Here is a 24662-nt window from a genome sequence, read left to right on the forward strand (position 1 = left end):
TAAGTATGCACTTGGAAGAGAATGCTTTTGGTCCCATTAAGGGAATCAGTAGTAGCAATAATAATAATTAATAAGAACAATAATAACTAGCAATTTATATAATGCTTTAAAGTTGGCAAGATAATATGCAAAATGAGTAGGTGTTAATAATATTGTCTCCATTTAGTATAGAGAAGGAAAATGAGGCAGACAGCAATTAAATGACTCACTCAAAGTCATATTCTGGGCCAAGGGGGAATCAGAATGGTTGGGTTAGACCTGGGAAAACCTGTAGTTTTTATTGTTTAATGGGTTAATTTAGGAAGTTGAAAAATCTAGTTGGACTAAGTAGATTTTTTTTAATAACCTCACTTGTTTACCTTACCCTGTTATTACAGAATTTGTATCTTTTGTTATTCAAAAAAGAATAGAAAATATATCTGAATTTTTCTAAGGTGCATGGAGAAACGGGGGGGGGGGGAGAAGGAAACAGGGACTAGGAAATGGGCTTCACCATTATTAGTAGTAGCAAAGGAAAGTGGGGATGGGGTGGAATTAAAGTTCAGAAACTCAGGAAATAAAGTTGACTCTGGGGCCAGCTACAATTATAATAATAGAAGTCAGGTAAATGAAGGAGGAAAATATGTTACTTCTTGAAGCCCTCCTTCTTATAAGGGAAATAAAGAAATGGGAGGATATTTCAGTATAAACTAAAATAGAAATGGGATAATAAAGTAAAAGAAAACTTCATAGAAAAAGATGCCATAAAATAATGCTACTTAAATTATGAGGTTGGGGAAGGCAAGGGACAATTTTGAACAACTTGATTATTTGAAGAATGAAATAAAGTATGTTGGGAAAGGATGACAGAAAGAGAGAAAAGAAAAGAAAAGAAGGTATGAACAATTTAAATGTAAACAATGTTAAAATAATTAGCTCAAGTCCTTTGAGTGGGTGGAGGAATTAGGCAAATTAACCCTTGGGACTAAATGCAAATTATACTCTAGTGGTTTCTTAACTGTCCCCCAAAATCTGAATACATGTCAATGAGAGTAGCATCCATTATTGTTATTGTGGTTTTTGTCCTTTCTTCTCTAACAGGACCTTGATAGAAGGAAGGTGATGCCATGACATGCAAGGGAACTGGATTTAAGTGAGGGAGGGCTGTGCAAAATCACTGGTTAACACTTTCTCTTCTGGAACCATCTGGATTCAGTGGCAAAATATATAGATTAAGAAGACTGGAGTTGGCCCCACATCCTTTATAATAAGTTTTGCAAATCCATTATCTCCATTTTTTAAACAGATGAGGACATGAATATTCAGAGAGAAAGAGGTTGATTAGGGTCATGAAGCTAGTATATGTTGATCTGGGTCAAAATTCCAGATATGACTCCAAAGTTCAGTACTCTTACCATTCTGCCCCTGTACATAACTCTTTTATCCTCCATTAACACACAAATTCAAGTACACACCATACACACATAAAACAAATAAAAAAAACAACAAACACATATTTTCATTACTGGGAGCAATTCCTCCATGAATACAGGACCAAAGATTATATATGTGCTAGAGAATTCATGTACCTTCTAAGAGGTCATGGAAATAATATCTTTGCATAGATCTCCTTGTTATAATGGATGTATTCTGTTTTAATCAACAATAGTGGATGTAAGTGACTTGAGGGAACTGTTCAATGGTCCTGTGCTCAATGGCTACTGGGGAAATAGTGTAAAGTTTGACCTTTGTGGCTTGGTGTGGGGTGGAGAGTATAATAAAAATAGCTGTTTCCTGTTTCTCTGCACTACATTAACTGTAGGGTTGGGCTTTTGCTAAGTGAGGTGTCAGCACAGTTTCAGTCCCTAGAGGCTTTTGTAGAACAGGGATGGAAGCAGGTGTTAACTGAAGGGAGAATTTGAGTACTTCCAGGTCCATGTGGAAGAGTTACACATTTGCCCCTGGACCGGTTTGTGTGAGGCTTGGATTTGGCCTGTGTCCTTGGGCTATAGGTTTGTCAGATCCAATCCCTGGGTATTCTCACCCCTTGGGTCCCTGTGTAGGGACCTAGGAATTCCCCACAAACACTATTGTTATACTTGTCCAAAGGCCAAAGATCCAGTAAATTAATATTATCAATTCATCAACATTTACTTAGTATTAGATTGTAAGATACTTGAAAGCTACTCTTTTGTTTTGTTTTTGTATTTGTATTACCAGTGCTAGTACATGGCTTTAGTAGCTACTTCATAAACATTTATTGATTGTATACAGTTTTGTTTTGCTGAGGCAATCAGGGTTAAGTGACCTGCTCCGAGTCACACAACTAGCTAGAAGTTGAGACTAGATTTGAACTCAGATTTTCCTGATTCCAGAGCTGGTATTCTACCTGCTATACCACCTAGCTTCCTTTTTATTTTATTTTGTTTTTTCGAGGTAATTGGGGTAAGTGACTTGCCCAAGTTTACATAACTATTCTTTCAAGTGTCTGCTCTCCTGCAGTTGGAAGATCTGATGTGCTAGTGCTCCTCCTCACCCTGGGACTGTGACCCAGATCCACACATGGGCAATCCAACACTACTGCACCTAGGGGTAATCTCCTTTTTTTTGGGGGGGGGTGCTGCAAGGCAATGGGTTAAGGGACTTGACCAAGGTTACACAGCTGGGTAATTATTAAGTGCTTGAGGTCGAATTTGAATTCAGGTCCTCTTGACTTCAGGGCTGGTGCTTTATCCACTGTGCTACCTAGCTGCCCCTGTAATCTCCTCTTGTCTGTAGGCTGAGAGTTCTGGAAACTGCAGATTCAGTTGCCCCAAGGCCTGCAATGGATTGCATTCCACCCTCACCCCAGTGAGATAGACTTTTCTTGCTGACTGCCTAAATTATCTGGTCTGGAAAATTGTTTTACCCTCTACTTTTATGGGTTCTACCATTTTAGGATTTATTTCAAGATGTTATTGTAAAATTTTTTTTGGAGGGAAAGGATTTAGCAAGATCTTTATGTAATAGGTGGAATACACTCATGGCTAGGGGAGAGAATACATTTTGCTATATTGAGATAAAAGATTTCTTTTTAAATTTTAACTAACAAACAGTAAAACTTTCTTACCACAACAGACTAACTGTTCTATACCTAATTGAAATATGTTGATTGAGTCAAAGACGTGTCTGGACTTTGTTTATGTCTTGTGAGATGTGCTCTCATCTGATAAATGCATTAGATTTTAGCATCTTGACATTTACTTTGAATAGTGCTTTGTTTTACTCATTAGGGTACCACCTGACACATTATATCAGTGAACTGCTCCTTTCTCCGAAACTTTTCCACCCTTCTAATGAGTTTGAATTTCAGTTATATTCCTACCTTTCTGACAAACTATTGATTCATCACCTACCTGCACATGGCTATGAGTGAAGGGAGTCAAACAATTCTCTCCTTTAAGGTATTCATTCATTTCACTCTGTCTCTAATATTCATCCCACTTCACCAGCTTTGCTACTGCTGTGTCAGCCTTTCCATCAGATACTTTCTTGGCTTTCCCTGAAAACATACTCACATAGAGAAAGAAAAAAAAATTTCTCTTTATTTCCAGGTAGAACAAAAAAGTAGATGCTCCCACTTTGCCATGACCTGTCTTTTATCCAGGGAAAGACACTTATTCAAGGAAAAGAACAAGTAATAATTACTATTTCAGGTTTTATGTACACATGTACATAGTCTGGCAGAGGGGTTTTACGAATTGCAGTCTCCTCTGCTTAAGCCAAACAGTTCATTTTCAAGAGGTATTTCACATATCCATTCATTCAGTGACTTGCATGCATGAATTAAGATATTTTATTCCTTGACAGGACAAGCACATGAAAACTCCCCAACAACTTCATGCCTTTCTTTTCAAGAAAATAAATGATTTTGGCCCTACTGAAATATTTTAACAAAAGTCTATTGCTCTTCATCAGAGGAGGCTGGAGGTGAAAGAAGGTGAACTTATTCAGCAGGGGTTGAGTCAGGTGCATTTTCCCCCGCAGGGGTTGAGTCAGGTGCATTTTCCCCAACATCATTCATCATTTCTTTGTATTGGCGTTTGAAGAATCCAAGCTGTGGGGGTGGAGAGATACAGAATTAGAAAGGGATAAAAATCATAGATATTTTCTCTTTCTTACTTTCATATCAGGAATAAATGAGGGGAGTGAGCTTATGAGGGAGGAGGAAATTATGAAGACCCAGAGAAGTAGAAATATGAAATGAAGCAGAAACAAAGAGAGTTAGGGCAAGGGTATGGATAAAAAAAAGAAAGATAGGATAAGGATGTGGAAAAAAGGGAGGGAAATATCACTTAAGAAATAATAAAAGCAGAATGAGAAGAAAGGAGAAGAGGTAAAAACAATGAAAAGAGAAGAAAAAAGTTATGCAAGATGGTAGTGTGAGCAATTGTAATTAAATTGTTTCTGTAAATTAATTCAAACCAATGACATACTCTAGATAATATGTAAGTACAGCAATAAAGAAACAAAAGAAAAGAAAGAAATAACCAAAAAACTCACAGGAAAACTAATAGAAAAACCAAAGAAATTAGTTAACACAAGAGGCCCCATAACAATGTATAAATATGTGAAAGAAATAAGAAAGGACAAATCTTCAGAATGAAAGAAAAAGTGATGACAAAAATAGCAACTACATTTCTAGAATAGAAAATGTATATTCTTCAAGTACATGATTTATAATCAAAATATGAAAAATAAAAGATTGAAAATAAAATCATTGAAGCAATATTTCAAGAAGTTGAATGAGAATTGAGAAAGTAGAAAAGTCAGTGGAAAATCTCAGTGAAGTGATAGACTATGATTTAGGAATGAACTATGATTCAAGCAGAATGAAAAAAAGGAAGAGAAAGAAGAACAAATGACATTCAATTTTTTTAAACTATCAAAAGTTTCAGAAGATCTCAGATCTCCATATACCAGAAGAAACAAAAAGTTCAAATATCATAACCTAAGAGATAAGGCAAGACAATTAACAAGAATTATAGTAAATATAGGACAGAAGGAAAATTTATAGGATTCTCAGAATATTGCTCATGAAGAATCTTAAATTTAACTCACTCATATCATAACTTATGTAGTTGTCAAACTCCTGTACTACACAGTCATGAAAATAAGTGTTATGAGCAACCAGGAGGAAGCAAGTTACATATCATCATTCATCAATTTAAATGACACAAGACAAATCAAAGAGAACCCAAAAAATGAAATAATAGATTGAAATATAGCAAATTGAAAAGCAAAGGAAGTTGGTCTATGGCCCAGAATTTGACCTCCTACAAAACTGAATGTAATCCATCATAGAAAGAAAATAGTTCTTCACTGAGGTAAGAAATTTTAAATCTTTCCTTATAAATTGATCCAAAACTAGGAAGAGTCTTTCACATACAAATTTACAAAGTAGATGAAATTTAAACAAAGTAACATATAGTTCAGTGCAATTATTAGGGAATAAAGAATAACTGTGTTAACTGAATGTAATAGAAATTTGTTTCCATTAGTTATTTTCATTCTTTGTAAGATATGGGAAGGAAAAGGGAAGCTGCTTGTATTTTTTTTTCTTTTCCCCAAGATATAAGGGAACTTGTTCTCAAGCTAAGGAGCTAGTATTACTGCTTGATTTACATATTTTATATCTGTTTCATTTGTATGTGGTGGTTCTTCTTATAAAAGCATCAAAAATATATAAAAAATAAAAGCATCAATAACTCCAGCAATAAAAAACTCCAAAAGCTGTCAAATTATGACTCTAGCCAAAATTTAGAGGGGCAGAATCCACAGAAAGATTGAGTGATACAATTTCCCAGTACAAGACAACTTAGAAATTCCAGGTCTGTTTCACTGGGACCTGGGGTTGATAAAAGGTGGGCAGTGCAGTGCAGCCAGGCTAAGTGCCTAGATCCCTGGGGGTGTCTGAGTCCATGGCAGAGGGCACAGTTTCCAGACCTCCTGGCCCAAGGATTACTGGGAATAGCTTGAAGGGGTGGTGAGAGAACTCTGCCACACCAGAGTAAGCACGGAATACTGGCTTCAGAGCAGCCCTACAGTGAGAACTTGCAACGGGAATCAAGGAAGTACCACAGTGCAGCCCACAGGTGGTAAGGGGTGGGGGAGGAGACTGCAGAGATCTCTCTGGTCTTCCTAGGGCAGGACTCAGCTGTTTGCCCACACTCAGATCCAGGTTGCAGTTTGGGCTCCCATAGCACCCTAGTAGAACAGGGACCTTCCTCACAGCTTTAGGGCAGAGGGGAGGGCCTGTGGTCATCCACATACCAAAGCACAGGCAAGAGAGTAGTCAAAGCTCCTCATAAGACCTTGAATGAATCAAGGTCCTTGTAGGTTGTTGCAAAAATCCCCCAAAGCCTTGGAAGGGTGGTAAATCAGGTATAGGCTGAGGAAATGAGCAAACAACAGAAAAAGAAGAAACTGATCATAGAAAATTACTTTGGTCCTATTGAAGATTCAGAAGATGACAAAATAGAAGCTTCTGTACCCAAAACTCCAAGAAAATGATGGAGGCAGCTAGATGGTGCAGTGGATAGAGCACTGGCCCTGGAGTCAGGAGGATCTGAATTCAAATCTGGCCTCAGATACTTAATAATTGCCTTTAAATAACATTTTTAAAAAATAGAAAATAGGCTTAGGCTAAGGATGAGCTCAAAAAAGACTTTGAAGAGAAATTAAGGGAGGTAGAGGAAAAATTGGGAGGAGAAATGAGAGCAATGCAGAAAAATCATGAAAACCAAATTGGCAGCTTGGTGAACAAAAATACAAAAAAATCACTGAATATTAAAAACCAGTTTAGGCCAAATGGAAAAAAGCAACACAAAAAGTAAATGAGGAGAAGAATGCCTTAAAAAACAGAATTGGTCAGCTGAAAAAGGAGATAAAAAAGCTCTCTGAAGAAAATAACTCCTTCAAATGCAGAATGAACTAAAGAAAGTTGATGATTTTATGAGAAATCAGGAAGGAATAAAACTATTCCAAAAAACTCTAAAAATTAGAAGAAAATGTGAAATATCTCATTGGAAAAACAACTGACCTCGAAAAACAGATCTAGAAGAGATAATTGAAAAATTATTGGGCTATCTGAAAGTCATGACCAGGAAAAGAACCTAGACTTCATTTTTCAAGAAATAATACAGCAAAATTTTCCTGAGATCCTAGAAGTAAAGGGTAAAATAGAAATTGAGGGAATTTGCCAGTTACCTCCTAAAAGAGTCCCAAAAGAAAAACTTCCAGAAATAATATAGCCAAACTCCAAAACTCTCAAATCAAAGACAAAATACTAAAAGCTGCCAGAAACAAATAATTCAACTACTGTGACTCTATAGGATTACACAGGATCTGGCAGCATTTACATTAAGGGCTTGGAATATTATATTCCAGAAGGCAAACGATCTTGGTTTATAGTTGAGAATCAACTACCCAGTAAAACTGAATATCCTCTTTCAGGGCAAAAGATGGACTTTCAATGAAACAGGGGACTTTCAAACTTTCTTATTGAGACGACCAGAGATGAACAGAAAGTTTGATCTGAAGTACAGGACTCTGGTGAACCATAAAGGGGGTGGATGAGAAGGACTAATTATGAGGAACTTAATGATGTTGAACTGTTTGTATTCCTGTGTGGGAAGAAGATCCTGATAATTCATATGAACTTTCTCATTTATAAGAGCAGTTAGAAGGAGCATATACAAGGCACAGGAAGAAGCTGAATATGATGGTATAATGTAGTAAAAAGATGGAGTCAATGGGTGATAAAGGAAAGTACTGGGAGGAAGGGAAAGAAGAGGAAGAAGGGGCTAAGATATTTCACATAGGAGTCAAGAAAAAAGCTTTTTTTTTTTTTGGCAAGGCAATGGGGTTAAGTGACTTGCCCAAGGTCACACAGCTAGGTAATTGTTAAGTCTCTGAGGCTGAATTTGAACTCAGGTCCTCCTGACTCCAGGGCCAGTGCTCTATCCACTGTGTCACCTAACTGCCCCCCCCCCCAAAAAAAGCATTTTTCAATGGAGTGGAACAGGGGAAGGCTAGGGGGAATGAGTGAGCCTTCATTCTCATCAGAAATGTCTCAGAGAGGAAATTACACACTTAATAGGGTATAGAAATCTATCTTACCCTAGAGAAAAATGAGAGGAAAGAGATGGGATAAGGGGGGATGGGTGGAGGGAAGGGGGGAATAGGTGAGAGAAGAGAGGGAAGATCATGGGAGAGAGTACTTAGATTCAACACACTTTTGAACAGGGACATGGTAAAAGGAGAGAGAGAATAGGATAAATGAGAGTGGGAACATATAGAGTGGAGGTAAATACAGCTAGTAATAGCAACTGTGGGAAAAATATTGAAGCAACTTCTTTGGTGGATTCATGATAAAGGAGGTAATTCATCCCAGAGACAGAGCCATTGGAATCTGAACACAGCCTGAAGTACATTTTTTTCTCTCTCACTATTCTTGAAGCTTCTCATCTTTTTGGGGGGATTTATGTTTACTCTTACAACAAGATTATTATAATAATATAAAATAAATAAACCAAAGAAAAAAATACCAGCAATAGTCATGAAAGAGAAGAACATCAGATACATAGAAATCGATCATTCAGTGCTCACAGAATGACTTTTTTTTTTAGTTTTTTTTTGGCAAGGCAATGGGGTTAAGTGGCTTGCCCAAGGCCACACGGCTAGGTAATTATTAAGTGTCTGAGGTCGGATTTGAACTCAGGTACTCCTGACTCCAGGGCTGGTGCTCTATCCATTGCGCCACCTAGCCGCCCCACAGAATGACTTCATGAAGTTGTGAGTGGTATAGAAATCAACTTTTCTTGAAATTAGGTCTATTCAACTAGTGAATCAATTTAAAGCATCCTATTGGACAGAGGTCTAATAGTTAACTTGAGTTACTAAGAACTAAAAATGTTTTTTGCTAATCTTAAAGACAATCCAGCCTTGAATTTAGTTTTAAATTAAAATGTTTAGCATTGAATTATTCACAGATTCATGACTTTATTAATCTATATTGAAGTGTAGTTAGGTGGCACAGTGGATAGAGCCTTGGAATCAGGAGGATGGAAATTTGAATCCAATCTCAGACACTACCACTTACTAACTGTGTGATCTTGGGCAAGTCACTTAAGTGCCTCGCATCCAGGGCCATCTCCAGTCATCCTGATTCATATCTGGCTACTGTCCCAGGTGGCTCTGGAGATGAAAATAAGACTAGTGACTTAGCTCAACACCCCCTCACTCAAATCCAATTCATGTGCTTATCATGATCTTCTTCGAGAACGAAGGACGAACATCAATATGTAATAAAGTATCCCGTGTTTTAGCAAAAGCAACCACTGTGTTAACTCAAGTGATATAAATACTATTTCTTAATTTTCTTTTTTGCTGCTTTGAAATCATTCCTTCCATGATATTATGATCTTGTGATCTTTTAAAGGTCATGGAACAAAGGCTAGGGATTTGAGGAAGATTCCTTTGCAAAGGTCATCTGGTAGACTGAAAGGAATGGGGTTTGGAGAGAAATAAAAAAATAAATCTTGAAATTAAGGACCACAGAGTAAAGTTAAACAATATAGGGAAGAAAGTAGAGGAAAAATGCTAATCCCTTTTCCACATTTTCAAGTAGGCTTTGTGAAGAAGTGTAAACAAGAATAAATAAAATTTTATCAGTAAAAATAGTCTGTTTTTGGTGTTTAATGTTGGTGATTCTTAGAAAATGAGATAGGCTGTATCTGTGTTAGTTGTGAGTAAAAGATTGAGTGAGATGAGTGTTAAAAACAAAATAAGTATTAGAATATATTGTACAAAAAGAAGAAATTGATGAAATTAAATTGAGTGAAAAACAAATATAACAATTAGAACTTTGAATTTTAATAGACTGAATGTTAATAGACTGAATCATAAATAAGAAGAAAATTTTAGAATGGATTAAAAACAAAACCCAATATGTGCTTGTACAAAAAAGATATCTAGAATACTGAAACCTATATGGATTTTTTTTTTTGCAAGGCAAATGGGGTTAAATGGCTTGCCCAAGGCCACACAGCTAGGAAATTATTAAGTGTCTGAGGTCAGATTTGAACTCAGGTACTCCTGACTCCAGGCTAGTGCTTTATCTACTGCACCACCTAGCCACCCCATGGCTTTTTACTTAAAGTAAAAAGCTGGGGAAAAATCCACTGAATACTAATAAACTATGGGGTTTTGATATTGAATAATCTAATAGAAGACAGAGACATGAAAGGAAACTATTTTTATTGTAGGAATCATTGATAATGAAACAAAACAAATATTAAATAAATATCCATCAGGTAGCTCAACAACCAAGCTCTTAATGGTAAAGTTTAATTGAAAAGATCTGGATAGTAAGGTACTGATATTCCTCAAGCCTTAAAAATCCAAAAGAAAGATTATGATATTTTAACTCTAAAACTAAAAGTAACCTTTAAAGATCATAGTTTCAAACCGCCCCCCCATTTTAAAAAAAGTAAAAAGTGAAGCCTAAAAAAGTTAAGGTCTTGTCCAAGGCCTCATAGGTAGTAAGCAGTAGATCTGGAATTAGAACTCAGAGGTATTATGTCTTCAATTCACTGCTCCTTTCACCCTATCACACTACCCGGAAATTTTGATTAAAATGGTAGATAATTACATTTGACAAGCTATCTATACTTCTAATCTCAGGGAAAATAGGGAATCTTAGGGACAACCCTTCCCCCAATATAAAAAGCAGAAAACTTAATATGGATCATAAATCAATAGAATTATAATTAATAATAAAGGAAATGTTACCAAAATATGAAGGCAAATTGATCCTAAAAATTCTTCCTCTGAGATTATCTCTAATTTACCCAGTATTTATCTTGTATGTTTATAGTTGATCTAGTGTTTTCTTCCCTATTACAATGTGAACTTCCTGAGTATGTATAGTTTTTGCCTTTCTTTGTATCCTTGGTGTTTAGCACAGTGCCTAGCCTAGAGTAGGCATTTAATAAATGCTTATAGACTTGACTAACAACTACAATACAAAAGAATATTTTACAGAAATAAGACCTAAATGAGGGCAATTAGACTGTAACAATACAGTAAAAATAATAATATTATTTAAACTCTAGTCTGCATGGTAAATGCTACACCAATCAAATTTTCAAGAGGATATTAAAAATAATTAGAAAATTTCATTGAAATAATTATAGTATAGCTGTGTGGCCTTGGGCAAGCCATTTAACCCCATTGCCTTGCAAAAACTAAAAAAAAAAAGAAATAATTATAGTAAAAAGTAATGAAAGTGGTTTGGCATCATCAGTTCTCAAACTATATTATAAATTTTTATCAAAGCTACCTAGAATAAGTAGAAAAAGATGAATGGAATAGCTTAGACAAACAAGACTTACTAGTAAATGAATTTAGCAACTTAGTCTAGATGATACTAAGAATACAAAACTAAGGAAAAGATATTTTATTCAATGGCAACTGGGAAGATGATTTAGCTGTCTGATGGAAAATGGGCTCAGATACCCCAGAAGTCCAATGAACCTATATTTCCTAAAATATTTATATCATCTCTCTTTATGGTGGCAAAGAATGGGAAATTATGGAGATGTCCATCAATTGAGAAATGACTGAACAAGTTGTGATGAGTAAATAAGTAATTGTGATGGAATTCTACTATATTTAAAAAATGATGAGCTTGATGATCTTAGAAAAACATGGATAAACTTGCATGAAATAGTGAAATGAGTAGAAAAAAAAAAGAAAATTAGCTCAGACTATTATCTTCCAATACAGCATCTTTTGCCATAATAAATTCCAAAAGGTTATACAAGTTCACATCCATAAGTCTTACTTCTTACTATGATGCTTCATTTTAGCAAGAAAGTGATCCTGGCTTCTTAAAGATTGTGCAAACTCTGGTAGATCTATTCTATATTCTTTGAGTACGGTTCTAACCACAGATTAATTGTGCTCTCTGAGGACCAGTCTAGCTCAGTACGGAGAAACTCCTCGCCAATAGCGTGGGCACTTGATGAAATAGTCAGCCATGGCAACCTTAGCTAGGAAGTAATGTTGGACAACTTGTGATTGCTTCTTTCTAGTTTCTACTTCTTTCTGGAAAGGTTTGGAGGTGAATCTGCCTAGGCCATACCTATCTCACTTCATGGGGCCTGTGCAGGTGTGACTTTCTTGTAGGTCATTGCTTTTTCTTCCCTATTCCTGTCTTCTCTGAAATTGGAGGTTAAAGATTTAGTCAGCCAAATACCACTACAATAATTAGATGACTTTTAGCCCAAGGGTAATTGGCCCAGATGACCTGCCTGCCTTCCTTTTTTTGTATTTTGCAAGGTAATGGGGTTAAGTGACTTGTCCAAGGTCACACAGCTAGGTAATTATTAAGTGTCTGAATTCAGATTTGAATCTCAGGTCCTCCTGACTCCAGAGCCAATACTCTATCCACTGTGCTACCTAGCTGCCCCCTGATGGCCCCTACTTTTCTACCATTTTGTGGCATTTATATTAGATGAAAAGTTAATTAATTAATTAAATCATAACTGTTGAGGTATAGCAATATTCATTACAAGCTTTTATAACCAATTGTGAACTTAATTCAGGATAAAGAAAGTAAAAAGTCTCTCACCCCCAAAGAGCATATGACAACATCCAGTTTTAGAAAGGAATAGGTGATGGGCAGCTAGGTGGCACAGTGGATAGAGCACCGGCCCTGGAGTCAGGAGTTCAAACCTGAGTTCAACCTGAGTTCAAATCTGGCCTCAGACATTTAATAATTACCTAGCTGTGTGGCCTTGGGCAAGCCACTTAACCCCCATTGCTTTGCAAAAAGCCTCCCACCAAAAAAAATAAAAGGAATAGGTGGAAGTTGGGGAGAGAATAGACCCTTTAGAACTTCTCTCATTTCTTAAAGCCACATTTGGTAGCCACCAGCAGAAACCCTTGAATCATGGGTAAAACAATATTAAGAAAAATTGTATGTTACTCAAAAACAACAGAGAGCAGACCCAAGTGGGAACCCACTGGAAACAATGGTAGATCTTGTTGCATCCGAATTATGAATTGCCCTTGCATTAGGTCTTTTCTATAGATATTCCCTCAATGCTAACCTCTCTACACATGTATCCTGAGTTTTCATACCTCATCATTTCCACCCCCCCCCACAGATGGAATATTCCATTAGTGAAACTATACTTCAAGTTTGTGAGGAAAATGTTTTACTTCTATTTTCTTACATACTCTTTCATTAATTGCATTTGATTTGAATAAATTATGTCCTCTGGTTGTCTAGTAAATGTCACTACACCACTTTAGGAGGGCTTATGAGCTATGGTTTTAATATAGAAAGCTTGGTTCCGTATGAGATTTTGAGGTTTTCCCCCAGTATTACAATTGCTTTTTGGGAGAAAGATTTATAAATTCTGATGTGTTCAATGAGGTGTATGTTGAGGATTTGTGTGATACATTGAAAACAAAATCTAACGAATAAAATCAATTAAAGAAAGATCTCAAAAAGAAGAAAATCTTTCAATCTGAGAAGATTGGGGATAGAGGGTGGGGTAAGGGATGTTACCTTGTATAGTCCGGCAGTGATCAGTGCCAAAAGCACAAGTCCTCCAATGCTGCTGCCCACAATGAGGGGAATATAAGAATAAACTTCATTTTGTTCTACTTTGGTCTGTGTCTGGATGTCAGTTGGTCCAAGGTGACATTGAGGGAAAAGAAATTCCAATGAAAAAAGTAAACATATTGACTTTTTTAAACCTCCTTTCCCCAAATCTGTTTTAAACTAGAACTCAGGACTTTCCTATCAACATTTTGGGTTGTCTTACTGGGTTCTCTTACTTATTCCCCTTGAATCTATTGGTCTCCTAAGAAAAATAAGTTCCAAATTTGTACATAATGTATCTGGAAGATTTGCCCCCTAAATTAGACTTTTCCTATCTTGGAATATTTATATTTTGCTACACAGGGTAGTGTTGGAGTGATAGATTGGAACTAGAAGATCTGAGATCAAATTCTGGCTTTGCAACTTGTATGATATTGGACAAATCACTTAACTTCTTTGGGCCTCAGTTTCCTCATTAATTAAAAGAAGGGACTGGACTAGATGATTTCTTGGCCATTTATAAGTAAGTCTATAATCCTATGATCCCATGTATCACTAAGTTCCCATAAATAGGTTACCTGGACTCTCACAAACATCCGTCCTGAAGGTAGGGCATATAAGGACTCATCAAAAATTATTTCAGCCAAGCTTGTAACTATCAGGTTTTTTTGGTTTGTCTGTGGGGATGGGGAGGGAGGGGGGGAAGGGAGTGGAATGGGGAAGGAATAAAATAATGAGTTCTTTGAGTTTAGACAAAGAAAAGGGAATATATTTAATTTCTTCTATGGGCAGAACATTAGCTTGAATTGAAGCCTCTCTTCATATGTTTCCATACCTGCTTGACCCAGCCAAAGCTCAGGTTGCCTTTGATGGTGAAGTTAAATTCTTCCTGAGTATTAAAGATGGGAATGTCACAACGAATTCTCTCACAAACAGCAATGGAGCAATTCTAGGAGGAAGATGGATGAGAGAGAAAGAGGCTGATAGATCAGAAAATACAATATGGTACTCTAAGTAATAATAACAGTTAACATTTAGATAGTTTTTTAATATTTACAGTGCTTTATTGATATCGTCTTAAGTGACTTGCCCAAGGCCACACAAGTGACATTTGGAATCATCTAACTAAATCAGGTATCTGGCTCTAATATGGTAATAAAAGCATTGAATTTAACAATGGATCTGCTGTACCTCTGACATGCAGGTGTCCCCAGAGTTTGGGCCTTCTTACCACTACTGCTGAATTACGAAGCTGTGCCATGAAGTCTGAGAGATGGGGAAATTTTCTTTCTAGGGTACAGGAGAGATTCTAAGGAAAGAGAGAGAGACTGTCAAAGATGAAGTTAAAATGAGAAAACCTGAATTCTCTCTTAAAGGGAGTCTGGAATTTTTTCCAAGAGAAGTCTAAGAGATACTAGAAATTTACAAAGTGGGAGAACAAAGAGGGGGTTTTACATTTGACCCAGAAATATATAGGCAAAAATGTGGAAATAAGAGTACCTGGGAGGGGATAACCTCAGCATTCTCCCAAACATTTTTCTTGTTCAACTCAACTGGGACCCAGAAGTCAATTTTGATGGGGAGATTCCGTTGACCTAAGTTCTTCACCTGTATGGAGAAGAAATGGATTTCAATGTTCAGTTCCTGTATGTTTTACATTTTATTTTCTAAAACCAAGTAGTATAGCCATTAGGAAGACACCTCTTTCCTCATCTCCAAGATTTTAGGACCCAGGAGCAGAACTGTAACTAGGCTAAGATAGAAAAGTGCTGTTAGTTTCCTTGCTTCTATAGTCTGGAGACCTCCTTTGTTGAACCTTGATTATCTGCCAGTTTGTACTCTATAGGGATTAGGGTGGGGGTTGGGGAGTCACATTTGCCTTGAAGATCATTTTACTTCCAAGGGAAGCCATAGGGGAGACATCAAATATTATATTAAAGGTGATCTGAATAGGGAGAGAAGAGGGAAGTGAGAAGAGACTGAAAGAAAAGGAGTGCAGGAAAAGGGGAGGAGAAGAAGATGAAGATGATATTACTAACCTTCCTTCCTTCCCCAAAGATGGTGTGATTAATACTACAATCATTATGGCGGGAATGGCACCAGAAAAGGGTAAAAGGATAGGCTACCTTTTTTCCAGAGGTTATACCAAAAATTGAACTGTCTTCACTTCCTATCTCTTTCAAAACTTATCCTTTTCAATCCTCTAAACCACCTCTGTTCAACCCTTATACCACTCCATTCTTTCTTCCTCTGCCCTATTTTCATTGTGAATGTCAAATTTCCTTTCATCCTAGATCATTTCATCACAGTCCTTCCCTCTTCTGATGTTCACTGAAACCTGATTTTCTCCTGAATACATCATACCTCTTGGCACCATTTCTAGGGCTGGTTTCTCATTATTTTTTTTTAGGTTTTTGCAAGGCAAATGGGGTTAAGTGGCTTGCCCAAGGCCACACAGCTAGGTAATTATTAAGTGTCTGAGACCGGATTTGAACCCAGGTACTTCTGACTCCAAGGCTGGTGCTTTATCCACTGCGCCACCTAGCTGCCCCCCCGGTCTCTCTTTCTTTCTTATCACTTACCACCCTGGGGTCAAGATGACAAGTTGATATATTCCTTATTTCCCACTGCTACCTTTAAATTCCCTAAATCTTCATCACTCAGCAAACACTTATTTTTAAAAATTACTCTTTCTTGTCCAGATTCTATGCACCTCAAGATCATTCTCCCAAGAAATTCAATACCTGTCTTCTGTGCCATTCCAACATCTACCCCTCTTCAAAAATCTTGTTCCTGCCAGTTCTTTATCCACCAGTTGACCAGAATGACTTTTCTCCAGTTTACATAAATCATACAGAGTAGTGGTTATACCCTTAAAGTTATGCCCCAGCTTCTAGCTGCCCCCAACCTGTGCAGGTTCAATTGCGTTTGCCCCAGAGTTAATTCCTAATTACAACTCTTCCCAGATGTCTTGGTCTTCTACATCATTCCCCTACTTGGTATATGTGCTTCAAACTAGTACTGCTCTTCTCTTCTGAGGCTGAGAAATTGAGGTATTTTGTAGATTCTTCATGCCTGATGGAAGAAAAGATGGGAAACGGTACAAGATTAGAAGCAGCTATATTAGATTTTATGTCCTTGGAAGGTATGGGCTGGTTCTTAACCACCTTTGTATTTGTCTATAGTACTTTTACACTCTATATAAATATTTGTTGACTGGATTAATGAAATGGCAGTGTAGTACTCAGCATTAGGGAGACTTCTGGAGCATATCTTGGTTGGAATGCCAAAGGGGAATAAAGAGACAAGTAGGTGATGGGCAAGAAAGAATATTGGATCAGAGATATAGGACTGGAAGGGAACTTTAAGGTTATCTTACCCAGCCCCATCATTTTAGAAACATAGCCTTAGAGAAGTTGAGTGACTTTCCCAAGATAATACAAGTGGTTAAATTGCCAAGTCATGAAATAAACTCAATTTTGGTTAGAAAGCCAGTTCTTACTCCATTGCATCACATTGCCTCTCACAGGAGCATACAGAGAAATGGGTTGTAAAGGAGCAGTAAAAGTAAAATATTGGAAAATAATTATCAGCCTGAATATGGAAATTCTAATAGTACCTGTGACACACACAATATGTACATATGGTCACACAATACTACAACCATGGACCAGTCTGAGCATGATCAGAAGGCTGACCTCATAAGCAGCCCCTCTGGTGGTGTGGAGTAAAGGAAGTTAGTACCTGCTGATCACTGGATGGATAGCATATTTCACTGGTAGCTCCAACTGGAGGGAAGTCTTGTTGTTGATGAATGCTTTATTCTCACTGGAGGAAAGAAGGGGAGGTCCATTCAGGTGAGGATACAGGGAAGATTTGTTTGCCTGAAGACATCTAGTGGTCATAGGATAGAATTCTATCATCAATAGGAGAAAGGACTTTCCATCAAAGAGCATTGAGCTCACCTGACCACATTTGCCTTGAAGATCATTTTTCTTCCAAGGGAAGCCATAGGGGAGACATCAAATGTTATATTAAAAGTGATCTGAATAGGGAGAGAAGAGGAAAGTGAGAAGAGATGAAAGGAAAGAAGTACAAGAAAAAGGGGAAAGAAGAAAAAGATGAAGGTGATATTGCTGACCTCACTTCCTTCCCGAAAGATGGGGTGATTAATACTACAGGTACTGCCTCTTATACTCTCATTCTCAACTGTTCCTGATTCACAAATGAGTCGCATGGACCGATACAGTGGTTTACTCTGTGGGAAGAAAAGAAAACAAAGGCAGTCCAGTTTCCAGACAGAAATATCTGGAGAGGGCAAAAACTGAACAATACTGACACTAACAGAGTTCAGTTACCTGAATCAGTGATGCTCGTCGAAAGGAAAGTCCTGGAGGATATAAGAAAGAAACCAAAGTTCTGTAGGAATCTTCACCCTGGTTCCTCACAGTCATTGTCCCATTTAAATCTTGAAGGCTTCCCACTACTAAGGTTTGTAAGCTTCAAGGGAAAAGAAAGGGTGTCAGTAATTAAGAACTTAGGGGAAGACAACATGAAAAAGAACTATATATAAACTATGTATATATATATATATATATGATAAATTGGAATTTTTAAGTAGAGAGGTGATACTATAAGACTTTTAAAAGAAAGTAATTTTTTTAGTTTTTAGTTTTTGCAAGACAGTGGGGTTAAGTGACTTGCCCAAGGTCACCCAGCTAGGTAATTATTAAGTGTCTGAGGCCTCATTTGAACTCAGGTACTCCTGACTCCAGGGCTGGTGCTCTATCCACTACACCACCTAGCTGCCCCCAAATCTTTTTTTAATTATTTATTTTTCTAACTACATGGAATGGTAGTTTTCAACAATCATTTTTTTGCGAGGTTTTGAGTTTTATATTTTTCTATCTCTTTCCTTTCCCTCCCCCCCAAAAGAAAGCAACGTAATATAAGCTCTACATGTATAACCATGCTAAAAATAGATACATATTAATCACATTGTGGAAGAAGAACCAAATCCAAAGGGAAAAAAACAGAGAGAAAATGAGACATAATATATAAGATTACTTTTAAAAAATCAAAGAAAGCAAGCTTTGATCTTCATTTAAACTCCACAGTTCCTTCTCTGGATATATGTGATATTTTCTATCATAAGTCTTTTAGAATTGTCTTTGATTATCGTACTGCTGAAAAGTCCATCATATCTGATCATCACCCACTATGTTAATGTGACTAATATTCTTCTGGTTCTGCACACTACACTCTGCATCAGTTCATGCAAGTCTTTCCAGGCTATACTGAAGTTCCATCTTTCATGGTTTTTTAATAGAACAATTGTGTTCCATTACATTCATATCTTCCAATTTGTTCAGTCATTCCCCAATTGATGGGCCTCTCCTCAATGGGAAGATCACTTTGGTGGCTGAATGGAGAAAGGATTGGAGAGGGAAGAGACTTGAGACCAAGCAAACCTTAGAAGTTTGAACTCTCTAATCTCCAGAATTTATATCCTAGGTACTTATTGTTCAGGTTGGTGACTGACTCATTTACCTAGCCATTATTTTGTATAGGCTTCATGCTTCAACTTACTCTCTAGCCCCTGCTGTTCTTCTCAACAGTTATATCAAATGCCTTGTCACCAAATCTCTTCTACCTTCCTCCCCTCTAATTCTGGAGCCTTGATAAAATCCACTCTGCTAATGTTCCTGAAAAAGTGTAGTAATCTATTGGAGGCTCTGTTTACCATCCCAAATACTTTCCAGACCAAAGATATTTTCCCTAACTACCACTCAATGGAATGTAAATTTTGATCCCAGAAGCTTCCAAAGATATCTTGGGGTTTATTGGCTAGATTGTTTTCCTTTTCTTTTCTCTCAGACTCCCCAGTTCTGCCCCTATTCTGCTCAGCTATCAAATCAACTCCCTAAAGCACATATTCATCCTATCCAATAAATACCAATGACTTCTTACCACTATGAGGGTCAAATATAAAATTCTTTTTGACAAAGCCTTTCATAATCTGACTCTTCTGCCCCACTTTCCAGGTTTCACATACCTTCCAATCTCCCTATTCTATCTACATACTCTGTGATCCAGTGCTTCTGGCCTCTTGGCTGTTCTCCATCTCCATCTCAACACTCTGGGCACCTTCCCTTTCTGTTCCCTATGCTTGGAATGCTTTCCCTCCTTATCTCCACCTCTCGGCTTCTCTGGCTTCCTTCAAGTTCCAACTAAAATTGTTTCCTGATCCCCTGTAAAGATAGTGCTTTCCCTAAGGTGATTATCTTTAATATAGTATGAATATAGCTTAATATGGAGATATTTTTCACATTGTCTCTTTGAGAGAAGGGTCTGTCTTTTACCTTTCTGTGTATCTCCTGCCTACCGTTGCATTTAGCCTAAAGTAGAAATTTAATAAATGCTTATTGGCTGATCAACTATTCTTTTTCATTCATCAATTAATTTAGAAATTTAACATAGAGGCTGAGAGATTAGATAATTTGCACATAGTGAAGTGGTATTAAAAATATAGTACATTCAACTTTAAGATCAACTCTTTTCCATGATATCCTATTGTCTCCTTTCACTACAAGTAGCTACAAGAGGCAATAGGATCAAGATCAAGAGCCTGATCGACCATGTCACATGTGGCAGAGAGGTCAAGGAAGATGAGATCACAGTGTCCATTGAATTTTAATTGGATAAATTATTAGTGATTCTAGAGAAAACAGATTCAGTAGGGTGGCAAAGATGAAAGACTGCAGAACGGATGGCAAGATTAAGGGCAGATAATGTTTTTTGGCAAGGTAATTAAGTGTCTGAGGCTGCATTTAAACTCAGGTCCTCCTGACTCCAGGGTCGATGCTCTATCTACTGTGCCACCTGGTTGCCCCAGATAATTGTTTTAGAGAGATTTGAGAATGTTGAGAGACAGAGATATATAGAGGTCCAGAGAAAGAAATATGAATGATAATCAGTCAATGATTTCTGGAGCAAAATTTTTAAGAAATAGGATCAATTAGGGTTTGGAAAGAGGAGGCCTACTTCTTATATCAGAAGAAAAATAGAGGTCATGAATCATAACACAGAGAAATATGACAGGATACTTGAGGAATTTCATGTTATATGACCTCAATCTTTTTTTAAAATTTTAATTTAAAATATTCAGTGCTCAAGCATATCTTTTCTCTCACCTTCTCACCTTCTCTCCCAACCTTTCCTCTCATCCCAAACTGAGAAAACAAATAAAGAAACCTTAGTAACAAATATACGTAGTTGGGAAAACAAATAAAAAATATTAAAAAAAATCCCTCATTTGGCTTCAATTTTCTCTATAAAGTAAAAGTTTAAAAAAAATCTCTTAAGAGTGAGGGGAAAGGGAGTGCAGTTAAGGGATTCAAGGGAAAAGAGAAGGTTTGGAAGAAATAATTGTGATAAATGTGATGGAGATATGAGCAAAGTGAAACTGTGAAGCAGTGAGATCCCACCTGAAGTCATGTAGATCAGTTTGAGTACAGCCAATCTGCAGTTTTGTAATTTCTCAAAGCATCCCTCAGCTTCTCAGAAAAAGGGGCAGAAGTGAAAGGTAGACTCAATTCAGGACTGAGGAAGACAGGACCACAGATCATGAAGTCAATTGTTTTGCAGGCAAGATTGAAATGGATGCTCAAAGACTCAAAGTTGAATTAGGAGGAAAATGAGGCTAGAGTAAAATGAAAAATGTCCAAGATATTCCCCAGGACAGGGAATGCTCGAAGAACTGAAACTCATATTGAGGACCAAGAGCAAGTTTTGGGGTAGGAAAGTTAGAAAGAGAAGAGATTCTGAAAAAGGATATTTCCAAAGTTCAGAATCATGAAGGAGGAATACCTTAAATAATGCTATATTTATAATGTATAGAACTCAGACTGTCCCATTATCTAGAAGGAATATTTTTTTGGAGTGAAATAAATAGGAGAGGTTTTTAAAATTAATCCATATAAGACCTTTTGTGAGTTATCTCAGAAAGTGAACTATTAAATCTAAAATCTTATTTAACAAACAGTTTCAAAAACCTTTTCATAGGAAAGTTTTTAAATATGGGACAAATCACAGAAAAAGGATTCTATACTTTCAATGAGAACCTGTCTAGAAACAGACCATTCAAATTTTTAAGTTCAGATATGGGAGGACTAATTAAATTTCTGGAAAAACCTTCAGAAAAGCAAAATTATAAAAATTTTTAAAAGTTATTAATGAAATATATAGATAAAATAGATAATTAACCAGAAAGTTGGAAATGGAATGTTTTACTTTATATAATACTAAAAGAAGCTCATTGGTGAGAGAAGAAGAAAAAGTAATATTCCAAATAAAGAGTTAAAAACAAGGTTTAACAGGAATAAAAGCTTCTAATAAAAGTAGCCAAGACTTCACCAGAAAGAATAAGAAAAGTTGTGTTAAGAGAACAAAAAGACCACAACTTAGCGCTACTGCCAAATTAGAAAAAACTGGTTTCAAACAGGAGGTTCAAGAACTATATGACTACTATAATAGATTAAAAAAAAAAATAAACCACTCAAAAGCTACTTCGAAAAGCTAGCTTCTGAAAAAACAATCACATGCCAAAAACCCCATGAAACATATAAAGTGTCTGTGATGGAAAAAACCTGAGTCAAAAGTTATGTATAACTTGTGTCTAGAGTTTTGAAGTTCAACTAGAAATCAAAAAATATTTACAAAACCCAAAGTATCAAGTAATACTTGTGCTTATTTAAATCTAGACAAGGAAGAAATAAATTTGAAAGACTAACATATCACGAGATGTCCAAAGAGAACAATAACAACATAAAGAAGCCACTATTAACAGTTACACGGTTTCAAAAAGAGTTACAAGCTATTTATGTTATGAGCCAAAAGAAACTACTACTGTAAGATGTACAACACCATAATCTTTTGACAATCATAGAATAGTAGAAAACAACAATTCAAAAGCTTCAACAGGAAAGAGAATACATTGGGAACTAAAAACAGTGCTTTTTACAAGACAGCTAAGATTTTAGCAGCCTCACAGCCTGCCACAAGACTACTTTTAAGAAAATCTTCACTATGGACATTGTTACTTCCTTGATCTGGAGAAAGAAATATGCATCTATACCCCAGAAAGCATACAGAGAACTTCAACTGTGAGGAGCATCCAGTAGACACAAGCTGGGGCTCTTCAGATGATAAATAGGAAGATTCAAATTTGACCTCATATAAACATCTTGAAAAAGCAAAAGTTTGATTTGACATGAAGCCCAGATGATAACCAATACACATTTAGAAATCTTATAAGATCAAATACTGCTCCAGAGTTTAACAACTGAAAGACGACTTTGGATGGTTTCAGTTTATTTCACTTAAATGTTACAAACCCAGGTCTAGAGGAATGTGATCAGGGGAAAAAATGTCTTAAAAGGTCTTGAAAAATGTTCAGTCATTTGTGATTTTCTACATTTGTTAAACAGTTCATATGTGAAATGCAAGCATGAGAATGATTATTAAGTGAGATCATGACTGTCTGCTAATGAAATATATATAAATTAGTTCTTTTATTTAGCATCCTGTTAGAGTTTTTACTTTCATTGAAATAAGAAACACACATTTATGATGCAAAAAGAAAATAATAATGCTGAAGCCTGACAGTGCCTGGATATTAGAAATGGAACAGATTTTAAGGAGAACAAAGAATGAGACTAGCAACATCTCTTACCTCAGGAAGCTAAAGGTGATACTGAGATCATCTTGACAGATACTGTCATTGCCACAGTTCTTTTCAAAGGGCAGCTGCAAGAGAAAGGAGTCCTGAATCCTGGTAGATCCCAGGCTGAGATCAAAGATACTACTCCCCAACACCCTACTCCTCCCCAGAGACCAGAAGCACTATCCCAAGGACTCACAGTTGTGGTGAAAAGCCTTGGAGCATTCACTGCTAGAACAGGTCGGAGGTTCCCAGCTGAGGCAATGGGCTGTCCCACCAGAGAAAAGTTGAGTCCTAGGATGATGGGAGTCACTGAGTCCTCTACACAGTTCTGAGGGAGAAGTAACAATAGGGAATCTGATCATATCATGCCGCTCAAATAATTTCAGTGTTCCACAGACATCTACTAAATGCAAGTCACTTGATTGGTATTTGAGATACAAAGATGGGGATATCAAAGACTCAAAGACTGATCTTGTGGTAAAAGTCAGTGTTGTATATACTTTCATAAGAATACATAATACTAATTTTTGTTTCCACAAATGAGGCCACAATGGGGTGAAAAGCTGGGAGAAAAGATAATGCTGAAAGAACTGAAATTTATACTGAGATCAAAGAGTAGGTATGGGAGTAGGAAAGGTGGAAAGAGAAGATGGATTGTTAGAGACAATCTCAGAATTATAATTGCAAAAAATTGGAAACAAAATAGATGCCCAAAGGTTGGGAAAAGTGGCATGTTAATGTCACACAATATTGCTAAGCTGTAATATGAGAAAAACATAGTCTGGAAAGTTTTGCACCACCTGATACAAAGTGAAGTAAGCAGAACCAAGAAAATAATATACATGTTTACAATTACATAGAAAGAAAAATATCAAAACAATTAAAAGTGAATATTGCAAAATGACAAAAATTACAAATCTTGATAAAAATTTATAAAGCATGGCTCCAAAAAAGATATATATATATATATATATATATATATATATATATATATTTCAGACTTTTAAAAATATTAATTGATTTTGCTGAATTTTTTTCCTTTTTTTGTCCTCTTTATAAAAATATTGATCTCTGGAAGAAATTCTAGCAATGTAAAAAAGCAAAAGGTATCAATTAAAATTTATTTTAATAAAGATTTTAGCTTGCTTTAGTAGAAAGAGCAGTAAAATTGGTTCCAGGTTCAAATTCTACTTTTGATATTTACTACTGTATGGCTTTAGACTAGGGGGTGCACTGACTGGCCTTAGAGTCAGGACAGGGGTTTGAATCTGGCCTCACTTGACACTAACTAGCTAAGTGACC

At 36.5% G+C, this 24662-nt stretch overlaps 1 protein-coding gene across 1 annotated transcript in view; it reads right to left on the bottom strand.

Annotated features, from left to right (window-relative positions):
• The window catches only part of LOC141502440 (integrin alpha-M-like), a 64412-nt gene that overhangs the window by 11650 nt on the left and 28100 nt on the right, over nucleotides 1–24662 (bottom strand). The window contains exons 18-30 of the mRNA XM_074207187.1: nucleotides 23557–23688; nucleotides 23370–23443; nucleotides 17995–18136; nucleotides 17778–17894; nucleotides 17602–17681; nucleotides 17381–17464; nucleotides 16633–16711; nucleotides 15137–15244; nucleotides 14868–14945; nucleotides 14472–14585; nucleotides 14215–14313; nucleotides 13601–13711; nucleotides 3375–4075 (exon numbers count right to left, since the gene is read on the bottom strand). Of these exons, the coding sequence (XP_074063288.1) occupies nucleotides 3965–4075; nucleotides 13601–13711; nucleotides 14215–14313; nucleotides 14472–14585; nucleotides 14868–14945; nucleotides 15137–15244; nucleotides 16633–16711; nucleotides 17381–17464; nucleotides 17602–17681; nucleotides 17778–17894; nucleotides 17995–18136; nucleotides 23370–23443; nucleotides 23557–23688 (1329 nt within the window). The 3' untranslated portion in view covers nucleotides 3375–3964. The remainder of the gene's footprint in view (nucleotides 1–3374; nucleotides 4076–13600; nucleotides 13712–14214; nucleotides 14314–14471; nucleotides 14586–14867; nucleotides 14946–15136; nucleotides 15245–16632; nucleotides 16712–17380; nucleotides 17465–17601; nucleotides 17682–17777; nucleotides 17895–17994; nucleotides 18137–23369; nucleotides 23444–23556; nucleotides 23689–24662) is intronic.

This window comes from Macrotis lagotis, chromosome X (genome assembly GCF_037893015.1).
Source record: "Macrotis lagotis isolate mMagLag1 chromosome X, bilby.v1.9.chrom.fasta, whole genome shotgun sequence".
NCBI classification, from domain to species: Eukaryota; Metazoa; Chordata; class Mammalia; order Peramelemorphia; family Peramelidae; genus Macrotis; species Macrotis lagotis.